This window comes from Caloenas nicobarica, chromosome 10 (genome assembly GCF_036013445.1).
Source record: "Caloenas nicobarica isolate bCalNic1 chromosome 10, bCalNic1.hap1, whole genome shotgun sequence".
Classification (NCBI taxonomy): Eukaryota; Metazoa; Chordata; class Aves; order Columbiformes; family Columbidae; genus Caloenas; species Caloenas nicobarica.
Window position 1 is genome coordinate 15,886,669 of NC_088254.1, and position 25,484 is coordinate 15,912,152.

A 25,484-nucleotide genomic window follows, 5' to 3' on the forward strand; every position below is an offset into this window, starting at 1 on the left:
GAAAGGACATTCCAGCAAGATTCACTCCCTCCTCTGCATCTCTGCCTCTCTCCCACATCTTGCTGTCTCTCATGCATCCCCTTTTACGCTTCCTTCTTCTCCCTGCGTTGGGGGAGGGAGTTTTCTGTCTCACTTTTCAGTAGCAGCGAGCTGCTCCTTCCCCTCCTACTTTTCATCTGTCTTTGCAAAGTTTCCAGGTGCTCAGTGCTCCAGGGTGGATAAAAGAGGGAGTTTTGCAATATTTATTTTTTCCCTCCTCTGCTTAGCTTCACCTGCTATTTTTGCTCCTTTTCTAAACTTTATTGGAGGCTAGAAGCAGTTTGTCTACAGCTGTAGGAATGGTGGGATCTTAGTCATGTGAAATGAGGTACCTGTGGTTTGCCGTGGTTTCCACAGCGGGATAGTCTGATCCGAAGCAGTGCCAGAATTTAATGATGCAGCACTGTGCCATCGCGGTGTTCAGGCTTATTCTTCTGCCAGGCTCGCAGAGAGCTTTTGGGATGGTAGTTTGCTGTGTGAGCTGCAGCAGCTTCCCCACTTCTCTTTGCAGGGTTTTGGGATTCACAGCATCGCTTGGTAGCGGGTGGGACAGGAGCAGAGGTGACTTTTTTTCCCCTTGTTGGTCCTTGGGCTGTGCCCTCTCTGCATTTGCCCAGCTGCATTGCCCTTGCTGCAACTCAGGGTAAGGTGAAAAATGCATTTCTCATCCCAAATCCTCATCCATCAGGAGCCGTTCCAGGATTTGCTCTCTTGATTTTAGCATGTTTCTGCAAATCAAACAGGGGATGTGGGCTGAGCCCTCGCTGTCACCTCTGGGCCACCTTGTCCCATGCTTCCTCTCTGGCCAGCCAAGACTTTAATGAATCTCCAGATGGTTCACGCCTCTGGCTCTTCATCTCTCTTTCCAGCGAGCAGGGCTGAGGCAGGAGGGCATCTGCAGCCTCCATCGACGGAGGGAGCTGGTGGGGACAGGGATTCAGCAGAGGACGTGAGGCAGCACCTCCTGTGTTTCCTGGAGACCAGCACAGGAATGGGAAGATTTGGGTTTCTGCCAGAGCTTGTGACCACCTGTCCCTCTGCTCACCCCATGAGCTGGTCCTTTGGTTGGTGGCTCTCAGGCTGGCCAGGTGTCCCCAGGAATGTTGCCTCCTACAGAAAGCGTTTCATTACAATCTTCTCTGTTAAAAAAAAAAAAGTGACTTTTCTCTTTATGCTCGTGCTGCCTCAAACACATTTCTTCCACTTGTTTTTCAGTACTTTGGTTACTTTTACACTCTCTTACCCTCTCTGGCTTTCTGCTGAAGAAGCAACGTCTGCTGGGTTGCAAAGCTCTCCCAGGTAGATGCGATTAGTGTTTTTGCAAGTTTGGGCAGATGGAGAGAGGGATGGGGAGCTGTTGGCTGCTGCAGCAGCGGTACCTCTGGGTGCAGACAATACAGCCATACCGGGACATTTGGAGCACGCAGCTACTGCAGATCATGCGATAACACCTTGGGTAATCTTCATGCTGTAATTTAAACCTGGCTGTTGCTATTTTTAACGTAAGGTTTGTACTTTTTTTTTTCAAGTCATGAAATAAGACTTTTTCATTCTGTTTATGGTTGGTCGAGCTCCAGGTTCATGGGTGAGAGTCAGACACATCTTGCTCTGTGGATTTTTTTTTTTTTTTATCATTGCAGTGGGATATAAACCATTTTCCCTCTTGGGGAAAAAAAAAAATCTAATGAGAAACTTCCATTTGGGTTCATTCTCATTAAAATCTCTCATTATAAGATCTAAACATGGGTCCTAAACTGCTTGGCAGCCTCTCCATGGAGGAGGATGATGAGCTCTGCAGAGGCAGTAGGGCCACATGGAGGAGGAATTATTTACTGTGACTTTTATTTTTCTTGTTAATTTTCAGAGACCTCTCTGGGAACCGACTCACCACTCTCTCATGGCAACTCTTCCAGACCCTGCGACTCTTTGAACTGTAAGTCTCACCCTGGAGGTATCTCCTGGGAGAAGAGGGGAGGCTGAGAGGAGGAACGATTTCCAAATAGAGCTGTTTTGAAGCCTGTGAATAATTACCTAAAACTCCAGTGGTCAGCACCATCCTTGGGAGGGTTTCTTGGGTATGGGAGCACCAGAGCAGAACTGCTTCTCTTTTGACTTCACAGCAGCTGGCTAATTAACATCGTGGATGATGAACAAGTCATGCTTGGGCTAGTAAACAGTTGACTAACTCTGGGAACACATTACAAATACTTACTAGGCCAGGTATTGAGTGAATCTTCTCAAATACTTGATCCTCATCTGGTGCAGGGTAGGACTAACTGTTTTTCTTCAGCTGATGGATGTGATTTATAAGACACTCCTGCTTTTTAGGCGGATGACTCCCTTGCTCTCTAGCAGTCAAGGCACCTCCCAGCCCTGTTGTGGGAGATGAGGCAGTGTCTCTCCTGGGGCACCAGTGGCCTTCAGCCTGCTGAATTATTGATAGAGCATTCAGAGCTGGGCTTGAAAAATAAGTGGACACGAAATCAATGGAGCGTTGCCCTGATGACCTGTTTTGTTGAATTTTTAGAAATAGTCGTTTTGTGGGTATAAAAAAATATATATATGTAGGATTTATCCCAGAGGATCCTGGGAAGCTCCATTCATCCTCACTGATGATCAATAGAGCTGTAAGCTAGAAGTGACTTATGAAAGAATAAAGACAGTCTTTCAAGTGGGAGTAAGTGTGTTATCACTGGTGTTACTGCAGTGTATTTTATTTCTGTCAAATTGTTAAATGAAAAATACTAATAGTGATATTAGAAAATCCAGAAACGCCCTTCTGATGGGGAATCTGGCTTGCAGAGTTAAAATGCTGAATTTGGAATTTGTCTCCTCGCTGATTACAGCTCTAAATATTTTTCAAGCCTGGCTCAGTTTTCAAGTTTAATAGCACGAGTCATTTGTATTCTTAGACCTTTACTTATTGTCATTGGACTGTCTGGCAAAACTCAGATTGATGGTTGTTACCCAAGAGAGACCCAAGAGTGGAGGAGCAAATGGGGCTGCAGTCCTGAGCTGGAGGCACTGGCAGGGCCTGGGGTAATGGTGAGCCTGCAAATTAACGAGGATACTTCTAACAGGGCTCATTTTTATGTGGCTTTGTTTCATTTGGTCATATTTTGTTTCTTCAGGCTTGTCTACCAGCCCAAGTCAGGCTCAAAAGACCAAGAGTGGCCACAAAGGGAAGTGAGATGCTGCTGTTTGGGCAGCAAAACATACTTATCCCTACCTGATGAAGAATATATCTGTGTTGTCCTGCTATGGTGACCCTGACAGGGAAGCTGGTGTGCTTGGGGTGGCTTTGGTCAGTGTTAGCAAAGTCAGGGCCAGTGCTCTGCAGTCTAGCAGATCCTTCTAGGGAAGGATCTGAATTACTTGGCTTCTGTTGGAGCTGCGCTCAGAGCAGTTTTCTGTGAGATAACAAGCCCTGATTGGCAGAAGAAGTACTGCAGATGGAAATGTGGGAGGTGGTGGGGCTGGTTGGTAGGGAGAGGTGATATGGTGGGAACACAGCACTGATGTGATGTCCATGATGTCCCAGGGGAAGGCTTGGCACCGCGTGGGGATGGAGCTTCAGCTGGGCCTCTCCTGACACCGTGTTGTGGAAAGGTCTCGGCAAATCAGCCCTTAGAACCAGCTCCAGGGATCAACCTGGACCTGCAAATGTCCATGCCTGCAAGGACTGACTTGCCACTGGCTGGGCTGGAGTAAGAGCCTGGTCAAGTTTATTTTTTTAAAATTCAGAATTACTTTGTCACTGGTGCTTCCTGACAAATTTTCCCTTGTCACTAAGGACCCTCCATCCACATAAGCACTGGTAGGACAGTCAGTACCAGAACAATATTACGATGCTGTTTCCCAAAATGTGACAGGAGAGGGGTATTTTAGCTGATACCCTCTGGGATGTTAGTGTTAATGGAGCAGGGGCATGTGCCTGCAGTGTCCTCCCTGGGACCATGAAACTGTCCTGCTGATCTTTGGATTTGTTTGAGAGAAGACAGCATGGAGGTGCAGCCTGAGCTATGGGCTCTGAATAATTATTCACATAAAGATGTTGGGAATGAAATTAAAGACACATGATATCTACTGTGGGGTGGTCATGGTCCAGAGTGCTAGAAGAATGAGACCTGTTGATGAGGAAAAGCAAATCCTCAAGATGGGGAGAAGTTAGTAATGGATGTGCGAAAGTGGGAAATATTTTATTTTTTTTTTTTAGAAATGCAGAGGATGGGTGAGTAGAAGACAGATTTTTGGCATGCTGAGCTCCAAGGAGGCTTCCAGAATCTGGGAGGGAGACAGAATACATGGCCCACGTAAAGTGAGTGTGAAGCACTGGTGAAAGCTAGAAAGGGAGCCGCAGCCTGAAATCAGCCAAAGACTTGAAGTTGAGCCAAAACTCCCTGGAAAGGCAGAAGATGGTGAGCAGCAGAGACCGATGCAGAGGCAGGAAATTTGAGGAAGGCAAGAAGTCCCCAGGGACAGGTAGATGCTGGCAAGAGTCTGCACTTCTTGGGAGGGTTAGGTCTATGGGGAAGGTTGGTGGGACAAGCAGTTGCAGGTCTGTAGTGGTTCACCAGAGGGACCTTATTGAATACCAGTGCCCCAGCACTACTAGGAAATCCTGGATCTGGAGGGAGGATGTAGATGAGGTTCTTAGGGACATAGTTTAGAGGTGGACTTGAGCATGCTAGGTTAATGGTTGGACTTGATGATCTTAAAGGTCTTTTCCGACCAAAGCGATTCTGTGATTCTACAACAGTCATCAAAGGCAAACCTGTGACATGCAGCTTGGAGCACATGGGAAGGGAAGCAATGGGAGGATTGTCTCTGGGAGAGTGTTGGGAGGAGAGGAACTGCAACTGATGTGACATGGAGACTGCCAGGGAACATGAGACCTGACAAAACCGTTCACGGTGAACACGGAGGAGGAAAGAGCGGAAGACTAATGTGAAGATCATGTCACACTATGAGAGCAGGCAGGTGGATGGGAACTTGGGACTTCAAACAGCTGCCTGGCTGCGTTCAAGGCGTCTTGAGCTCGGGAAGATGGTATTGCTTTAAAGCAGAGTTCCTTTTCTTGTTGAACAGAACTGAGCTTTTACCCTGCTGACTCACTGAAGAAAGGATGGCAAAAATGAGGCACACTTCCAAAGAATATTATCTCTTTCTCCTCCTGGCCAGAAGTAAGGCTTGGAATGGTTTCCAGTAACTCCAGCCCTAATTCCCACAGCACAGGCTGACCTTGACCAGCAGGGCTTGAGCTAATGTGTGCACAGCTCTCCTAAGTCTGAAGCCGACTGTGCACAGGAAAGCATCTGACACATGCAACAGCTCATAAACCTTGGACTTAGAGCCTTTCTTATCCAGAAGTCACAGCTGGTTTCCTCTGTCGTGTCCTTGGCTTCCTTTGTCATGTCCTCGGAGAGCTTAGGGCTGACATTTCAAGCAATTCCTTCCCAGAAAGACCTAAGACTCTGGATCCAATTACATCTTCAGTTGTACAAAACCCTCTAGTCCTGAACATCTTGCTGCTCTGCCCGGCCCATCAGCATTTCTAATACCAGCAGTTCTTGCCATCTTGCCCTGCAGTAGATTTCTGCAATACTACAGCAAGAGGCTTTGGTTGGCATGGGGCACAGCAGCATCTCTGTTAATATTATAAGTCCAACTTATTATTGCCTGTGCCTCTAGCTTAAAAATTTATTGCTGCCAACAGTCACACTGATAGAGTTGTAGCCAGACAGTGGGTACTCACCTGCTCTCTGCTTTAGCTAATCCAGTGTCACATGCCACGCATCGATCCCCGAGTTTTTCCCTTTCTATCCCATCCCTTTTTGGCAGCGGTTTGGAAACAACATTTCTGGCTGGACTGCCAAGAGAAGCCCTGGTTCTGGGAAATAAATAGAAATGAAAAACAAAAATAGGTTTTGTTCTCTCTCTGCTGGGTGCTCTTTAGTTCTCAAGCTTAGGGAAGTGGTCTCAGTCCTGAGGTTGAAGAGTGTTTTAATTGCAAGTGTATGAAACCTCGGCAGTAGTTTCACGTGAAGCAAAACAGACAGAAGTGTGGCAAGGATCTCTGCTGCGCTCTGAGAGGCTTTAGCTGGAGACAGCTTTGTTTTAGCTGATGAGTGGGGAGACGTGTCTCATTTAACTGCCTAGCCTGAATAAAACCTTGTGTGTGAAGTCCTGCCTGTCCCAGTACATACTGGGATGCCAATGGCATCCCTCTCCTGCCCTGGCTCACCCTGATATAGGCTGTCCAGGCAGTTTTGGGAGGTGATGAATACAGCTTTTGCTGAAAGTGTGTGCTTCCCAAGGCTTGTGCGTGGCTCTGGCTTGTGTGTAGGTTCAGTCCCTTTTGGGGTCAACTCCTTGGTGCAGAAAGCAGCAGCTCTGCTTATGCTGAGACCCCAGCTTGCTTGTGGCTGTGACACTTGCTATTTCTCACAGGCATTTTCAGTTTTAACGAGGCCTTCAGAAGGTGTGGGAGTGCACAGCTCCTGAATACCTATCACCAGGCAATGATTTGGCAATGGTTCCAGGCCAAGGCTGGCAAAAAATGCCCTTTGCATTTGCTTGTCCTCTCTGGGAGTAACCTGTGTTGGATACGTCTCACGATCAGTAGCCCCTTGCCTTAATTCTCACTGCTGCACCCATTAAGCAGAACAGCCATGAAGGCCTCTTGCCTGCCCCGTCGTGCCTTTCAACACCATTTTTTGTCATTCCCACTGTGATAGAAGACATCTCCGCAGCACATGGTGATGCCTTCTGGCCTGACAGAGTTTTGGCCAAAGCGTGTCTCGTATTCCCTGAGGTGCTTCTCCTTGCAGAAAAGGGCAGGTGTGTTCATCTCAGCAAGCAGAAGGCTGTAGGTAGAGGGGACATATTGCAGAAGTCATGGTAGGAAGGGTTAGAAGGAGCTGCAGCTCCTAATGATCCCTGCAAGCCTGGGGCACTGATAGGGTTTGAGGAGAGAGCTGGAGGTTCAGGTTTTTGGGCAGGCACAGGACAGTGTGAGCATAGAAATCCCTGTGCACCTCTGGAAAGCTGGCTGGCAGGGCAGGCACCAAGTGAGGAGGGAGGGCATCTCCCATGTGTCAAGGATGCTTTTGCGATGTGTGTTAAGAGAAAAGGGGTGTGCACATCTGTGCCCCTTCTACCCACCAGCTACTGGTGATGGGAGTTAATTTGTGTAAAAGCCCCTCTGGGGGTCTCGATTAGAGCGAGTTACATCACTGATGTTGGGGCAGGTCGTGGGTAATTCTGCCCTGAAGCTCATTGCTCCTGTATTATTCATGGGACTTCATGAATTAGCAACGGCCGGGAAAGCTGCCGTCTATTACTTATGGAGCTGCCTTTAAGTGCTGGGACAGCAGCTCTCCCCGGCAGCCTTGTTTCATGAGGATATTTGTGGTGGAGCAGAATTTCTCTCCCCTGTTGCCTCTGAGCTCCCCCAGCTCCCTGCAGGGTCCCAGTGTACGTCTCAGGTTACGTGATCTGCTGAGCCCACAGCTCTTACCCACCTGCCATCCTGTGTCCTGCTGGTGGGCATGACCTTGAGAGAATCCCATGGAGCATGTGGCTTCATGGCCATGCTGGAGAGGACATGAAGTCTGTGCGGGGCACTGGCAGTACTTATAGCATGCAGGGAATGTCTCATCATTTGAGTCCCACCAAATCACTGTACTAATCTGCTCTGATCTGTTAAATTTAGTGCCTTAGCATTTGAGTTGCTCGTCTGAGCCTTGCGCCTGTCTTGCAAAGGTTTAGGTGCTTTTGATGGGAAAGGAATGAACTAATGAAAAGCTATAGAGTGAAGTTGAACTTGGCTTTTGTTCTAAAAAAACCAAAACCCCAAAAGGTCAGATGGCATCCTGTTCTATAAGGAGATTCAAAGCGGCATCATTGGGGTTCAGGTTTAACAACCCTGGGTGATACCAGAAGATCCCTTCTCCTCCTTTTGCAGTACTGCATGGATGAAACAGTAGCTGCACGTATTTGGAAGGTTGTTTCCAAATCCTGTTAGTCGGTGGAATTAATTTTGTAAAAGCAAGCATGAATTTTGCAGTAACACACGGAATAGACCTGAAAAGCAGCTTACCCCTGTATGACAGGGGAATCTAGATGTTGCGTGAAGCAACGGTTTGAGCTTTGGAGGTGCTCTTCTGCTTTGGGGTGACTAAGCTCACCTTTTGCAGTGCTGGCTCCTCTGCTCCTTACTTTCTTTTGTTTCGTGGTTATGTGGGGAGCTTTTTTTTTTTTTTTTTTTTTTAGGCTATATCCCCTGTCTTGCTCAAGTTATCCTTGCAACCCATGTTGGTAACTCAGTCTGTCCTGGCTGAGCACTGGGCTCTCCTCCCTTCTGGGACTTGCCCTCCTCGCATCTCCACAGAGCTGAAGGGCTTTAAAAATGTAAATGAAATGGTTAATAGGTTGGAAAATCAATTATAATAAACATTCCTGGTATATAAACTGTGTGTAACTGCGTTTTAAATGAAGTACATTAAAGGCAGTACTTTTCCATTTCTCCTAGCCAGGTCAGCAGGGTCTCTGTGCAGTGCTGTTTGATTTGATTAAAATGTGTGATACCCTGCCCATTAGCTCGTGTCCTGGGTCACCAGGAGCCTCTGTTCAGACAAGGTATTCGAGAGAAGAGCTGCCAGCTTCACTGCGCACTTGTGGGGCTGGAGATTTACTTTGGGTCTTGGACCGCCACTGAAGGGATTTTGAAGATGTGAATCAATATTTTGGGGCAGTGGAGCGTTGCTGCTCCTTTGCTGAGGGAGGAACGTTTTGGGTGTCTGGATGGGGCTGAGCTGCAGATGTGCAGATCTTGTGGTGAAAGATGCTGACTGTATCCACGTGCTGCCCTGGGAAATGTAAAACCTTGTGTGTGTGTGCGTGAAGGAGACGGTGTGAATGGATGGATGTGTAACCTCGGTCTCCCTGGAGTTGGGAGAAGAGCGTGTACCAGAAGACCTTAGGAAAATAATGTGGAGGAGATTCTCCTCTAGCTCAAAAGGGCCCCTTGCATGGTGGCTGTCCTGCTTGGGGAGCATGGAGCCAGGCGATGGCCCTGCTCGTCCTTCCCCACCCCACCATCCTTTCTCATGCTCTCTCTGCCCGTAGGAGACTAGAGAGGAACCTCTTTAACTGCAGCTGCGACATCCGCTGGATCCAGCTCTGGCAGGAGAAGGGTGAGGCGAACCTGCAGTACCAGGACCTCTACTGCATGAACTTGGATGCTGCCATCATCCGTTTGCGGGACATGAACATCACCCAGTGTGGTAAGAACTCCTGAGGCCAGGGGGGTGCCAGGAGGGACTCCTGCCTTATCTGGCACCTCTGGTTCAACCATTTTCTTGGGGAAACTGGTGCTGTAGAATCCCACCACATGGGTCAAGAATAAGATGATCGAAGCTGATCGGGGGTGGTTGGTGGATTAAAAATAGAGTATGTGAGTAAATGTGGGGCTGCTGTTTCTGTATGTGCAAAGGTATCGGGTGGTTTGAGGCATTTCCTTCACTGTAATGCTGCTGCTTGACGAAGTGTCTGTGATGAGTCTACGTGATGTCTTGAAAAGGGATATGTTTCACATTGCTCTTTCTCTATCAAATCGTAGAAACAGCATATTGTTAAAAGATACTGCCACTGTGTCTTTTGTAATTACTCTTAGGAAATACATGTCTCTATTCATCTTCTTTTGTTTTTCAATTGAAAGCCCGTATCTGTAGGGAAGAGACAGGAATGACTTTATATCTCTCTGTTTCCTGCTGATGTGAGTCCAGTGGCCCCACGAGCAACGTGAGGCATATTCAATAGTTATCCTTTTTCCTTCACCTTGGTCACACATCAGCTGCCTACTTGGTGTCAGTTTTTGCTCTGCTATTGCCGTTACTGGAAAGGATCCCTTGCAGAATAAGGGGAAGGTGTACCTTCAACAGAACAATTAAACTGTCTATACACAAGCAGCTCTCAAACTCACAGGCTGAACAAAATAAAAAAAAAAAAAAAGAAAACCAGAGGCTTTATTTTTCTGATGGTTGTCCTCTGTTCTAGGAATTTGGCTTTATTTCTTGTAGTGGTACTAGACATAGAGCATGCACATTTGGATTTGCATGATTTTTTTATTTTTCTTTTCCAAGTTCACTATGTCTCTTTATTAAGCTCTGAAAATTGGGCAAAGTGTGCCTGCATGTGGATGAGCTAAAAAGATTTGAGAGACTATTGTAACTTCCTCCCCCAATGGGAAAAATAATCTCCAAGGATTAGAGGGGAGAAAAAAAAAATCCTTAGGGATCAGGGATGGCAGGAGAAAGTGACTTCCTCAGTGGTGGTATTAGACTTGACGGGACAGCAGGGTGCTGATTTGGGAACACAAACGTGCTGGTGTGCAGGGTGAGCACCTTTTCTGACCTTGCAGTCTCCTGGAAGGGAACCACACTGATCTGCTTTCCTCCAGAGGAGTCTGTTCAAGCATTAAGATGACTCAAGGGATGTTGTAACAACACCTCATTTGTCTTTTTCCTTTGGTGCTGAGGGCTGGCATGAGTTGGTATGGCCACATTTGACACTAGCTCAACCTGCTAAGACCATCTGTGTGTCTCCCACCTCCCTCTGCTGATTCTTGCCACCTATGCAACTTTTCCAGACCTTGACTGCTGCCTTCTTTTCCGGCATCCCCCAAATCCATGCAATGCTGCTTTCCTCCTGATGGCATTGAAAGGATGTGTATCCCCATCCATGGGCTTGGGTCAGTGTGATGGATGCTTGTGCTCTACAATGGTCTGTTCCCCCCTGCCCACCCAGTTTGCCTCTACGATGAGCCCAGAAAGCCCTCCTCATGCAAGAAGTCTGTTTGCCCTTCTTCTTGCAACCAGCACTATCTTGTTTTATGTTGCAAGGATATTTGGCGCCTGTGGCAAGTAAGGAAGTGGTGTAAATCAGGGCCACCATAAATCAGTGGATCTCTCTGCCACCACTAAGGAAGAACAAGGACACCTTTTATTAGGAGAGCTGCAGTTGATGTGAGGACACAGCCTTGGTCATTGTCTTTCGATTGTTATAAATTAGAGGGACACTCTTCTCACCTGAAGTGCTGGACACTTTCTGCCTTGTCCCTGGAGGTGGGAGCTCTTTGGATCCTCTCCCAACACATGCAGCTTTCCTGTCCCAGGTGACTGCCCTTGAGAGCAGCTTCTGTGGGAGCAGAAGAGACGGAGAAGGAGTTTTTTGGGAAGGGCAGCCAGCACTGAACGCCAACATTTGGATTCAAGTGTGATGGGAGAGTTTGTTCAGCTGGCACATCTTCAGTGTGCATGCTTTCCCTTGTGTCCATGCCTCATCCCTCTCTCAGTAGGGCAAGGCCACACTGTTGCCTCCTGCTGCTTATCCCAGGGTGCTGGAGGCTGATTTTGGGAAACAGCTTGGCAGGATCTGGGTCCACATGTGTGCATCCTGCAGCTGGTTGTAGCAAATGCCGCTCCATACCTGAGCACTGCGGTGTCTGGCTCTCCTAGACCTCCCCGAGATCAGCGTGAGCCACGTGAACCTGACGGTGCGGGAAGGGGAGAACGCTGTCATCACCTGCAATGGCTCCGGCTCGCCGCTGCCTGACGTCGACTGGACGGTGGCTGATCTCCACTCCATCAACACGCACCAGGTAGGGGCCGTGGGACCTCAGTGCTGCCTGTGCCCGATGTGGTGTGGGCAAGGCAGTTGCCTTGGGTTCCTCAGGTCTGTGCATGAAGGGCAGAATGTCAGGTAGATGCCGGAGACTGCTGTGAGAAATGTGAAAGGGCTGTATCCAAAGGAAAACTGAGGACATACCAAATCCACATGAGAACCTGGCAACTGCCTGAAGGCAACAGAACCTTCCCTCTGTATGACTGGAAAGATGAGATAGCTTGTGGATTAACTCCTGTCTCCTCTAATGAAGATGCCTGTTTACAGAGGTGTCTGCAATAACTGTAGCTGAAATAAGCAACTAAGCAAGCTTTTGTAGAGATAAGCTATGTGCTACAACACCATGGGTATCCCCTTACCAGTAGCTCCTCTTATAGGACACAGCATACTTAATCAGACCTCCCCTCACCCAGATCCTAGTTGTCCTTGGGTTTTGGAGACCTTTTTGCATCTTATGTGGAAACTGGGATCCTCAGCTTCTGATTCAGACACTGATTTCTGTCTGTATTTCTCTCTGGGATTTTTAGACCAACCTCAACTGGACCAATGTTCATGCCATCAATTTGACCTTGGTGAATGTCACCAGTGAGGACAACGGGTTCCTGCTTACCTGCATTGCTGAGAACGTGGTGGGGATGAGCAATGCCAGTGTGCTGCTCACTGTCTACTGTAAGTAGCAGTAGGGAGACCTTGACCATATAGAGGCTGGAGGGCTGCCCTGGGAACCATGTGAATGCATGTCCACTTGCTACCTGTAACACTCTGGTTTTGTGGGTGAGGATGAGGAGCTGAGCACAGTCAGGAGGAAGAGAATCCCTGCACATCTCTCTCTTAAGTGTTAGTATTTTTGCTGTCCTGCTGCTTCCATTAATGCAGAAATGAGCAACTAGAGCAGGGGAAGGAGCAGCAGTGCCACACTGGTGGTGGACATCTCTCCACCTAACTCTTGGAAGATCCATCAGAGTAAGAAAAGTGTAGAGGTGCTAAAACTCTGATTACAAACACAAGAGTTGCTCGCCCTCGTGTCATGTGAGTGGTTAAATGTCTCCCTTGCTAAAGCCAGTGTAAATCCTGCCTCTGAATTCAGAGATGCTAGTGCTTCCTTCCAGGTCTGTTCCTACAAAGTTAAACAGCAAATGCCGTATAAACATGCACATGTCAAATTTCAACTGTTCACTTTTAGCTGCAAGTAGCTAAACTTTCTCTATGCTTTGTAATATAACTTCACACAAACCTGACCTTAAGAGGAAGTTTACACAGCTTTGTGCTCTCAAGCGGATGAGATTTACTATATGTTGCTGCGTCTGTAATATTTGCTTTTACCCTGTAGTATGAAAATCTGTCCCCTACCCTCAACCCTGCCAGGTAGAGTAGAGACCCATGCAGGATTCTGACTGGTCTTGGTGAACCCACATGTGTTTCATGTTCAGTGTAGCAGCCACTGTAAAGACAAGGGGTCACAGGAGACTGGAAAGAGGAGAGCAGATGCTTTACTACTTTCATCTTCCTCCCAATAAGTACTATTGATGGATTGAAGAGTGGACATAATTAAAACTCACATCAGCTCAGAGGTGATTAGTCAGCAAGCGAGTTTTTTTGCACTGTGTTTTTTAACATCTTTTCCTCCACACCTTAAAAAGCACCATGCCAATGCCTGTTTTCACCGGTGTAATCCTCTAAGCTGCTGACAGTTTCTGCTACCTCTGCGTTTATTGCCCAGACACATCACTCAGGCAGTAATTTCATGCTGAAAAGATCTGGGTTTGTGTACGTGTAGGTGGCTGCCTGTTTTGAATCCTCCTTGCCAGGAAGATGTGAACAAGCCACATGCAGATCTGGGCTTGCGAGTGAAACAAAGTGGCTGGGACCTGGCTTTGTGGTTCAGGGTAGGTGGGTGCCAGTGGGAGAATTTTGCTCAGTTCCAACCAGCTCTGCACCTTTTTCTACCACCTCCACTGCCTGAAAATACTCTTTTTTCCAAAAGGTGGGTCAAAATTGGTGCATTGTTTGTTCCCTGCAAATGCCTCATAACTGTCTTTGCAGCTGGATGCTACCAGGAAAAGGAGAGTTTTAGGGAAGACCTACATCTTTTCGTGTCTTTTGTATTTGCACAAAACTGTTTTCCTAGTTCAGACCTTGCCAGCCTTGAGGTTTGGGACCTTACATGTAGGCGTTGTAAATGGGGTTTCAGAAGTGATGGCAGGGCGACATTTGAATTTTTGGGAGTCCTGGGGGGAAAACAATGCATATGTAATAAATTGCAGGTGGAATCTCTGCTTTTCTTTTCCCTCTCCCACTCTATTCCCTTTAATTAAAACACCCCTGGAGAGTGTTTGGCAGGTAGGAACTCCTTCGAGATATTCAGGCAGTCAAAACCTCCAAGGACAGGCAGTCGCTGAGGGATGTTTGCTTCCACAGCCATGCAATCCCAAATTGCTCAGTGTGACTGGAGAGCCCTCAAGGGCCACCTTGCACATGTGTAATGTAACGGTGCTATGTCGCAGTGTCCTCCTTAATGGGGACAGGCAGCCTCCCCATCATCCCTTGAGGGAAGGAGAGCAGCAGTAAGTGTGTAGACAGGGCAACTCCAAGCTTAATTGTTTTCTGGGCTGGCAAAAGGACCATCCCTGTCATTAATTTGTACCCCATGTTCACAAGCCCAAGAGAGCTGGCTGTGGTTCAGATCTTCCTTCTGGGGAGTGTGGAATGGTTCCTGTGGCTTAGCGCTGCTTCTTTGCAGACATCCATGGGAAGAGTACAAAACCCAGGGTTTTTAGAGGCTGCATTTTCAATAATCTCAATTTCCATGGTGCACAGAGACATGATGTGGGTGGAGGTGTGCTGTGAGCCTGCCGTGTTTCTCTCTGCCAGATCCCCCTCGCATCCTAACTCTGGAGGAGCCGGTGCTACACCTGGAGCACTGCATTGCGTTTGCGGTGCATGGGAACCCAGCTCCCACCCTTCACTGGCTGCACAACGGCCAGGTCCTCCGGGAGACAGAGATCATCCACATGGAGTTTTACCAACAAGGGGAAGTGTCTGAGGGTTGCCTGCTCTTCAACAAACCCACTCACTACAACAATGGCAACTACACGATTGTGGCCACCAACCAGCTGGGCTCAGCCAACCAAACCATCAAAGGACATTTCCTTGAAAAGCCCTTTCCAGGTAGGATATTCAGTTTATCACATTAGTGTTGTTTGAAGTCCAAAGGTCTTACTATGGTCCCACCAGTAATCATTGCATCTAGAGAAGGCCTTGACAACCCAAGTTGGGCTTTGTCTGAGCAGCAGGTTGGAAGGCGTGACCTCTGGAGGCTTCTTCTGACTGATGTGATTTCCTACTCAAGTGTGCTTTGGTGTCATAACAGCTCTTTAATGCAGAGAGACTAACTGGTTTAGATATTTTGATTGTGTAATATATTCTGCAGTGTGTGTTTCGTTGTTGTTGTGTGGGTTTTTTTTTTTTAAGATCTTCAGGGATTTCAATGTGAATAGAATGCAAGTTTGGTCAATTATTTTTAATCTCCTCTGGGGTGCACCATAGAGATTGCCCCGTTTTTTCAGGGAAAATATTCTTCTATGTGGTTGCTAGTTATAAACTAAAGAAAGGAAAGCCCTTCAAAGTGATGCGGCTCTTCTCTTTTTTTTCTTCTAGCTTGCGTTTGAAATTATTATAGCTGGATGCAGCAGCGTCAGGATTGTTTTCTTTCTAAATATGACATGTGCAATTCCAGGATGACAGGTCTACAAAAGATGCGACGGCTCAATTAGTCGCTTTGCATCAGTTTGGGATTTCTTAACTGATTGTTTAGAATTCCCTGATGTACTCCCTAGTGATTCAGGGCTTAACTGAAAAAAAACCCAACACAAACCCAACCAACCAAATGAAAGATTTGAGGATGTGAAGATTCAGCTCTGAGGAGTGCAGTAGAGACTTTAGAGACTTTTGTGGTGATTTGTCTGCTCTATAGGAGCATGGAGGGTTTGGCCTGCTCTGTCGTTGTGACACCATGCTGGCCATCATGGAGTTAAGATCTGTGCATGCTGCTGCCTTCAGGAATGATGCCATGAGAAAGTGACAGCTCTAAATTGGCCCCTACAGCCCAAGAAAATCCAGTAAAATAGGGCGTTTGCTAAATATAGAAAAATACCAATGGAACTCTCATTTATTATTTATATCACACCATATATGTACACAGAGTTTTCCTTCAGGTCAAATATCGTAAGTGCAACCCCAGATCTCTGCCTTGAAGATCTGACAATCGAACAAATGAGCTGATATGGATGGGAAAACTTACATTCAGGCTTCAAGAATGATGCTGTGTTTGGCTATCTGACCTATTTATGTTTCCTGCTGTTGAGACAGAAGAGCAGCTTATCAAATGTAGGTGGGTGCAGAGAGGTACAGGTTTGCAGTCTCAACTCTGTCAGGTCCCACCTTTGTGACTCCATTTCCCCATCTGTGAAATGGGAACAGCTCTTAAGTAGGTGCTGGACCTCCAGAAAAGGGGGCAGATCTGCTGTTTCGGAGAGCTGATTTTGGAAATGGATCTGAGCTCTGCTGTGATGTGGGAAGGCACGTTGATGTTTGAAGAGCCACTTTTGTCAAAGGCTCTGGGAGAACCCATTTGTGTGAAATGTATGTAAAATATTGCCCTCGCGAGTGCATCTTCACCCACGCCTTGTATGTGTTGTTGGTGTGGAGTATTTACAGACCCCAAACCATCTCTCAGCAAGAACTGACCCATTTCTTTTATTTCTTCTGATCCGAAGTCCCAAGCCGTTCCTCACCCTGGCAGACCCTGTCAGCCCAATGCAGGATATAATTTACTTTCCTTGAAGTTTGTTGCTTCGTCCACTGCCACAGCTGACATTAACACTTGATGCAGCTGACATTTATAATTTCCTATTTGAAGGCAGATTTCTCTAGAAAATGCCACAAATGGAAGGTTTCCCCAATGTGGTTCATTCAAGAAGCTTATTGCCTATAGCTATTCACACGTGCAAGGTTTTTGCTGCCACTACCCAGGAGGAGATTAATTAGTCTTAATTAATGGAAGTGTAATGCCTGGAAAACTTCCTATCAGCATAGAAAAGGACCTGTGACCATGTGTTTTTAGAAAACCTGGTCGTCTTGGTGCCAGATTGTGCTTCCCAGGTTGGGGAGGGGGAAGGTGCTGTTAGAACCCGGACAGCAGCTGGGAGGTGCACCCCATGCCATATCCCAGTTCTCTGCGATGTTGTGGCTTCAGGAGCCAGGACAGCGGCTCCCAGGACACGTTTGTGTCATCTCCTGATAAAAATCTCATTGCATGTTGTTACTGGTGTCTCTACCGTAGGCTACTGTCTCCGTATTTAATCCACATAGGTTAATGTACCTACTGCCTCCCCTTGATGAGTGTTCAGTTCTTTGGGAACTTCTCACAGAACTCAAGTTGGCTGAAATTTCTTGGCTATGTTTTATGCTTTGAAAAATAGGGTTTAGTGGGAAAAACTTTGTGTGGGTTTCTGTTGAATTTGCTTAGTCCAGCAGAGAAGAATGGAAAGGGGAATATGTAGAAGCAGAAGAGTTTTATGATTAGACTCTTTTAATAGGAAAAAAAGAGTCTCTGAATGAAATATTTCTTCCTTTTTTTTTTTGTTTTTTTGGTGGTTTTTTTTTTTTTTTTTGGTTTTTGTTTTGTTTTGGTTTTTGGTTTTTTTTCTTTGTGTGGTGGTTGGTGTTGTGGTGTGTGTGTGTTTGTTTGTTTGGTTGGTTTTTTTTTTTTTGTTTGGTTGGGTTTTTTTCTCCTCTTGCTAGAGAAAGCCAAGGAAAGATATTCTTCTGCTTGACTTGAAACAAAAATATTTTTTCAGGTTTTTTTCCCTGGGTTTGGAAAGCTGCGTTTGTCACCCGGGGATTGTTTTATGCTTCCCTTCCAAACCTCGCCTGTACTTCAACATGAACGTTTCAGCATCCTTCCAGGAGCCCTCTGCCAGCAAAGCTGTGTAAACTCCAGTTAATATCGGGCTCAATTTCTTACGTGGGCAAATGAATTGAAAGCTGACGTTGCTCTCATGCTATGTAAACTGAGTGTCACCAAGAGCTTTAGACCTCATCATCTGAGGCCTCAGCTGCCTTCGGAGCTGAAAGAGCTTTACTGAATAGACTGGAGCAGTGGAGGGGCTGACAGCTGGGGAGAGAGGCAGCTCTAGGACAGCTACAGCCTCCATGTCTGGTTCAGATGCCATCAGCTTTCACGAGTGGTTCAGCAGGCTATGGAGGGAGCCCAGAGGAGGTCTCTAACCTCCTGCTTCAAGGTGGACTCTCCTTCCTGGGAGCTCATCCATGTCCCTGTAGGACTTTCCCCCTGGGCAAAATCTGCTTCTGTTGACCTTTGCTCTCCTGCTGTAAGCAAGGTTGTTTAATGACCATTCAAGAGTCTCCCTGTACAGGGTACTGGTAATTGTTCTCTGTTTCAGCAGTAGCATCCCTCCTCTCCTGTTTCAGCTGCTCACTGTTACCTCTGTGTCCTCCAGCATGTCCTGCTGGCACATGTGCAGCAATTTCCAGTTACAGTTGCCCATGCAGGAGAAAATATGAAATCTTTTGGTTTCCTGGGCTCTTTGAGGTGGTGGAGTATGTCTGAGGCAGGCTGGGAATGAGACCACTCTCCCTTTGCTATGCTGCTAACTGTCTTGCTTCTCTCTTTGTCCTTTCCACAGAAAGTACGGACAACTTTGTCTCAAGTAAGTGTCTCCTTGCCCTTTGGGTGTTGTGGTTTCCCCTGCCCCTCTGTGACTTAAGTGCTCCTGGAGGAAAAAATCAGGAACCCAAAAGGAAATTGATAGAGGCTGCACAAAGCTCTGGTGCCCCCATGCATGAGCAAGATGACTGGGGAGCTTCTGATGAGCTGAACAGTCTCTAGAGCCCAGGAGATGCTCATTTCCTTTTAGTGACATCTTGAAGAAGGTCCTATAGTGAAAATGACAGTCTTTGTGGTCCTAAATGGCAGGACTGGAGACAAATATCACCAAAGCTCTAACCAGCTGGGTTGTGGTGTAGGAGAAGGGGTCTCAACTAGATGCAGGCTGGCCAATCCCAAAAGCATTTGTGTGTCATGGCCCATTTACAACATGCTCTCTAGTGTGGACTGGGATGAGAAGCAGGACTCAACTTTTGTAGTGTTTCCTCCACAGATTATTTCTTCCCTCACATCCCCCCACCAAAAAAAAAAAAAAAAACCAGAAACCCCAAGCATCCAAGTAATTGATTCTTTGGATCAAGTTCTGCTGGAGTCAGTCTCATGTTTTAACCCTACTTAGCCCAATAGATTTCTGAAAACTCTAGGAGATGGCTCAGTGTTGGAGGCCACCCACCTAAGGACACCACACACCCAAACGTTTTGCATTTGTAAGGCTGGAGGGACATCAGTGTTGACCTGGTCTGTGTTTTCTCTGCTCATGTGCACAGGGAACTCCCTGATGGCTGATTTTGGTGCCTTCTGAAAGAAGCTTCAGTCTCTGTTAGGGGTGACCTGGATCTTGTTAGGTCAGGCGCTGCCATTGGGGACGTGCTGGGGCCTTGGGAGTCCCATGGCAGCCACGTTGAATCTGCTGTCTTTGGTGTTTTGGTTTCAGTTGGCGATTATGAAGTGAGTCCCACCCCACCGATCACTGTGACCCACAAACCAGAGGAGGACACTTTTGGGGTGAGTCCTGTCCTCTTCACTACAGAACTGTTCTACGTGCATTTCTTTTTATTGGTGACTCAGTATTTACGTTCCTGTGCTGTCTTGAGATTTTTGCAAGGAAAAATCTCTCCCTTTATGACTCAAGACAACAATCAGAAGGATTTTGTGGCTTGTGTCAGGCAAGTAAAATACTGACATGAGCCATCTGATCCTCTTGGGTCTGCAGTGTAGAACCAGGCAGCTCTTTGAAAATAAGGCATCCTGTGAAGTTGCTGCTGGCAGGGTCAGAAATTCTCACTCTAAAAAAGCAGCACCCAGAGAACAAACCAACAAGCAATCATGTGTTTCGTGCTGTTATTGAGCTGTTAAGTTTAGCCCTGCGAAGGGACTCGGATTTAGCTTGGTTCAATTTTGTCAGTGCCAGTTTGCCCTCTCTCCTGCTCTGCAGGGCATACCAAAAATGAAGAAAGAAACAAAGCCTATGGCTTATCCAATCTCAGCATTGTCTTTCTCCTACAGAATCCAGGTATAAAAAGCAAAAAACATTGTGTATAAGTATTGGGGGGAAAACAAATAACATGTTACACAATTGCTCTAATTCTGTGAAAGTTTTAAGATCTTGAAATCTACCAGGTGTTAACAGAATGAAAAAAACTCAATTCAGCTTACTTTCAGCTCTCATCCAATTGAAAATGTTCTATAACTGAAGTGAAAGCTTTGAACAGTGAGACTGGAGTAATAATGTGCACCGATTATTAAATATAAAGCACAGAAAACAAGCTAGGGGATGAAAATAGAGTGCGGTAAAATAAAAAATTTAAAAATATCGTAGCTAATGTATCAAGGGCAGGGAAAAGGATTGAAAAATGAAATTACATTTTCTTGGTTAAATGATGTATTTTCTTTTATAGCAGAATACAGTTTTGTAAAAGGAAACAAAGTCAAAATGCATCACAAGACCTAGTACAGGAGAACAATTGGACAAGTGCCAAAGAAATTGTTGTTTACATCAATGCAATAAAAGTATCTTGAGCAAAGACTTGAAGGCATAAATATTCATAAATATTAAAATAAGCCTGAGACTGTAAACCCTTTAGGGCAAGGAGGTTTTCTTTCCTCCGCATGTACACTGATACAGTGGAACTACAGTTCCATTGAAGGACTTTGGATAGTGTTATGGTATAAATATTTACTACTTATAATAAACAGAGAACTATTAGAAGCTTTAGAAAAACCAAATGCTTTTGGGAAAAAAACACAATTCTATTTAATTTCTTCTGTTTTCTTTTTGTGGTGTGTTATTTTCCCTCATTCTTTGTCCTGAGGGATGTTTGGACGGAGGCAGAGTTGGTCTTTCTAAATAATTTTCTGCTGCTCCTGTGTGTTCCCAGCTTGGGTTAGTACAGCTTTACTGTTGTGACGTCATGGCGCAGTGGTGATGTCACAAATGGAGGCTCATGATGTGGTGCAGTGGAGGGACAGCCCAGACATTGGAGCAGAGATTCTCCTTCCCTGCAGATGTGTGGAGTGAGAGGCTGGGGACAACTGGTGCTGACAGGGAGATCCCAAACCTCCCAGTCCTGCAAACAGCTGGTGATGCTTCCAGAGCCCTTTGCTTTCACTGTTTTTTTTCCTCTACAGCTGATGTCCACAGGGCTGCAGCAGATGGTATGAGCCTGAAGAAAGGTTAACTGGGCAAGGAGGTGCTGTAGCTCCAATCTAGACTCCTAAATTCCTCTGTCTTGATTCTATGGCTTTTTCTTTTCAGGTTTCCATAGCGGTTGGGCTGGCAGCTTTTGCTTGTGTCCTTTTGGTCGTCCTTTTTATTATGATCAACAAGTATGGCCGGCGGTCCAAGTTTGGGATGAAAGGTAGGTGCAGTCGCTTTCCTCTAGCAGGAGGCACCTTCCAGGATTGCCCAGCTCTCGTAGCACGTGTAGAAAGGTGGTGTGGTTTTGTTCCTACATTGTCAGTATTGGGGCAAAGCCTGCTGAAGAGAACATTGTCCAGCCCACTTCTGTTTGTTGAAAGAGTAATGGAGATGTACAGACTGATGGTTCTCACCTGTATGTGCTCCTGCTGGGCAGAAATACGTGTGGATTTTATTTATCAGTACATAACTGCATCTACAGGTTGCCCAGAAGAGCTTTGAGCCTATTCCCTCCAGCCATGTATTGAGGGAGTTGTACTCAGGACAGCATGTTCTTGGATGAGATCTTAATCTGCAGACCTGGTGACACCTGGGTTTCCCCTTGTGTCACACTGGGTGCAGAGCGCAGGGTGTGAGGGGGGAACAGGAGGATGTGAAATTGGTTTGGGTCCTGTTGGAAAGGCAGGTGCACCCATTCCTTGCCTGTCTGTGAATGGGGACCGAGACACTGCTGTAAGTTTGTAATGTCCGTGCTGGGAAAGCAATTGCTGACCTGTCTTTCAGCAACGTGGAAGGTCTCTTTCTGCTGCCTCTGTGTTGGAAGGCTTCCTCCTCTGTGTCGTGAATAACCACTTTAGGAGCTATTTCAAGTGTCCTTGGTAGTTACAGAAAGCAGGAAGGCATCTGATGTTTACCAGGCAGAACTGGTCTCTGTCTCACCAGCACTGTGATGTGACAGAGCCAATGCCAGGAGAAAGTAGAATGACTCTGTGCCATCTGCTTTTTGTGACTCTGCTGATATCTCCAGTTGGGCAGCGTTGGTGGTGCCCAGTGGAGGCTGGAGGAAGAGCCTTCACATGACAAAGTAGTTCCCAGCCTAATTGGTGGCTCATACATACACCATTTGAAGCCAGACTTCGACAAACATGGGCTTCTTCCAAGGCTCCTGAGTTGCAGCCTATTTCCTGGCCTTGCTGGGTTCTGCATTGCAGGGCAGGTTGATGGGTTTGGGAACATTTCTAGGGCTTTGTTTGCTTTACAAAGACATTTCCTGAGTGGGTCCAGATGGGATTCTGGCTGGAGTTTCCCCTATGCATCCTATGGAGATGGAAGACAGGACATTTAATTAAATAGCAAATCTTCTACACCAACTTAGCAATATTTAGTCCGTATGTCCAATGATAAGAACCATCTGTTAGGGTATACTGACTGGTGGGTGGAGTAGAGAAATAGAAAACACAGTTCCTGGGATCAATTCCCAGCTCTTCTACTGACTCACTTAGTGTCCATCGGCAATTAGCTGTCTTAACCTCTGTCTCTGCTTTAATTTCCCCATCTGTAAAACTGGGATGATGTTACGTGCCTTCTGGAGAGATGTGTCAGAACACTTTGGAAGTGCTTGGGCCTTTGCCACTGATGGGGCCTAGAGGTACAAATATAAAAAGGAAAAGTAACTTCTGACCCTAATAGAAGAATCAAAGGGAAGTGAACCTTATGTAAGTAACCAGTCTCGGTGAACAGATGTGTGTACGTGTTCAGAGGTGTTTGGATAAGTGCGTTACTGCATATTCTGAATTCCTGGAAACCAGAGGGATGCAGTTGATGTGCCTTTATGTCTGCAGTTTTTGGAAGGCTAAAAGGTTTAGCCAGAAAAGCCTGCTGTCCTCCTCACCATGCGGTATTTCTTCCAACTCTGGTATGAAACCACAACCCTGTAGAGTTTCTAAAAGTTTTTTTCATGACATGCCTTGGAGAGATGGAGTTGACAGAAATTAAATACACATTTAGAACCAGAGAGATAGCTCTTTATTAAGTCACAGATGTCACAAGCACCACCATGGGCAGCCTACTCATTCTGCCTAAGCTCTGTTCCCTGTTGGAAGCTGCAGAGCCTCCTCCCCTGTGGACAGTCTCCCTAGAATATGGCCTTACTTGCTTTGAGCCTCCTGCTTTTCCCTGATGTCTCTGCCTACACTTTTTTCTTTAGCCATAGCATCACTGTCAACTGCCACACCACCAGGCTTTGCATCTTTAGCCTGGATCTCCCTCCTTTGCATCAGGCATTCTACCTGAACCTCACCACTTGCATCCACAACACAAAGGCAACTCTTCCACTCACCTGCAGTGGCTGGGGTGCTTGCTGGTACCCTGGCTATGGCCTGCCCTGGCAGCTGTAGCTAATTTATTTCTCACCCCCTCAAGAAATGTCACAGTCCCCTGCAAGCTTTCCAAAATGCAGTTTCTAAACTTTCTTTCCTTGCTGCTCTGCAGGTCTGTGAGTCCAGAGCTTTACTCTCTCCTTTGGTTGCTTTAGGGTCTCAGCTGAGCTGTTGCAGTTGGTCCCAAAGTGGCAAAGATACCTTGAAGCTTGTGTTTGTGCTTGATGTGTCTTTCCCTGGTGTCTCCTCTTTCGCTCCACTAACAGGCTGCTGTTCCTTTCCTCTTCCCTGGACGTTTTCTGCTCATGAAGTGATGACTTTGTCCAAATTGTCAAATCACTTAAACTAAGCAGTACTGAGCTGCTCTTCCAGGGTCTCGCAAACAGGTCCTACCTTATTCTGACACCTGGTACAGGACAGTGCAGCTGGCAACAACCTCCAAATCTCCTTTAGCCGGCACTTTCCTCTGGGTCCCTCATTATCTGTTAATTCTTGGGCAGGAGCCATCCTGTGCAGCATCCATCATGTTATCATTTATTAAGAACAAAAATCCAAACCCTGAGTCTTTTTGGGAAAGTGCATCACTCCCTGAATCAGGAGCTGTTCGTCGCCAGCTGATATGTTGCCACTTGTTGTTGAAATCCCAGCTTGGCAGGCCTTCAGGAGCAGGTTTTTCCTGTTGTTTTTTGTCATGGACGCAGAACATTGTGTGCTCGTGTTGGACACGTTACCCAAAGCACCTCGTGAGTCTCTCTGAGCACATCTTTTTCCTTCTGTGGCTTCTAGCACTGAGCAGATGGTTTATCTTGTGGAGAGGTGGACTTAGAATGACAAGGTTGGATGTCACATTGGGCTGGAAAGTCCCCTTGGGCCAGACTGCTGGGTTACCCACCAGGCTTAAAAGCAGATTAATGGACTGCCAAGTGTCCAGCTTTTGCTGAAAAGAAAGTCACTGCGTCTCAGGGCACATGTGCTGGGGGAGGACTAGGAGAGGATGGCGTGTCCACATTTGTCCTCTCCTGGCTGGTAGCGCACCCTGGGAGCATTGCACGAGAGTCCTGGCAGAGCTGCCACTCTGGTTATGACCCGGTTACTGATCCAGCCAGCAGGCAAGCGGCGGAAAAGCCTGCGCTGCCAAGCGCTCAGTCGGCAGGCCGGAGCGGTGGCATCAACAAAAGCTCCTTGTGAAAGGGGCTGTGACATGCTGTGCTCCCAGCTCCTTGGCGTCCCTCGGCTGAGCTTGCGGAGGCTGGCTCCGTGCCATCCCCTTCGCCTTTCCCTGCTCCCTCCAGAGAGAACATTCATAACAGGGGGTGGAGAAGGTCAGACCCCCTTTCTGGCCGCCTGTTGACTTTGGCTCCTGTAGCTGGGGGGAGAGAAGGGTGGGCTGAAGCGGCTGGGGGATCACTGGAGCAGGGTGTTGGAGGGAGCAGGAGAATGGCAAACGAAGTGGCTTTTTGTGAAATGTGGCGTTACATGGGCAACATAGGGGCAGTGGAGGGGAAACCACTGGGAAAAGTGAAGGTGAAAACTGAGCAACACTGAAGGCTCAAGCATGGGCTGCAACTATTTGCTAAAGGGTAATGTGTCCAGGGGGAGCTGAGATGCTTTTTAAAGCCTTGTGGGAAGAACAGGACCTAATAGAGCAAGGAATTGGGAGTCAGGGTGTATTGCTGTGTCCCAGGGAAATGAGATTTACAGGTGGGATAGACCACATGGGAGCAGGGAGTCTGGCATCCTGCGCTCAGTTGTCGCTTGCTCTGGTGTCCCGTGTTCCCCGACTGCCCAACGGAGGTGGAAAGGTTTACAGCTCACCTTCTGGGGTCAGGCTTGTCACCGCAAGCCTCGTAAACATGAGTCTTCCCATCAAAGTTGAATCCTAGCAGATGACAGGAAATGAAATTTCACAATACAACAAAAAAGCCATGCGCAAGTCCTGGGACTAACAAAAATGAAATTTCATGAAGCAATAATGACATGGAGAAGTCCTGAGACTAACAAAATGTTTGGATGGCACAGTGATGGAGGCCATGTAAATACTTAAGTTGATAGACTG

The 25,484-nt window shown here is 46.9% G+C and overlaps 1 protein-coding gene across 6 annotated transcripts in view; it reads left to right on the top strand.

The window, feature by feature from the left end:
- The window catches only part of NTRK3 (neurotrophic receptor tyrosine kinase 3), a 212,321-nt gene that overhangs the window by 51,896 nt on the left and 134,941 nt on the right, over nucleotides 1-25,484 (top strand). For 5 of the 6 annotated variants that reach the window (XM_065641444.1, XM_065641445.1, XM_065641443.1 and 2 more), the window contains exons 4-11: nucleotides 1,904-1,972; nucleotides 9,169-9,326; nucleotides 11,559-11,701; nucleotides 12,252-12,393; nucleotides 14,596-14,892; nucleotides 18,432-18,455; nucleotides 19,347-19,417; nucleotides 21,168-21,270. In XM_065641444.1, coding sequence (XP_065497516.1) covers nucleotides 1,904-1,972; nucleotides 9,169-9,326; nucleotides 11,559-11,701; nucleotides 12,252-12,393; nucleotides 14,596-14,892; nucleotides 18,432-18,455; nucleotides 19,347-19,417; nucleotides 21,168-21,270 — 1,007 coding nt within the window. The remainder of the gene's footprint in view (nucleotides 1-1,903; nucleotides 1,973-9,168; nucleotides 9,327-11,558; nucleotides 11,702-12,251; nucleotides 12,394-14,595; nucleotides 14,893-18,431; nucleotides 18,456-19,346; nucleotides 19,418-21,167; nucleotides 21,271-25,484) is intronic. The other variant, XM_065641446.1, reaches the window with a different exon arrangement.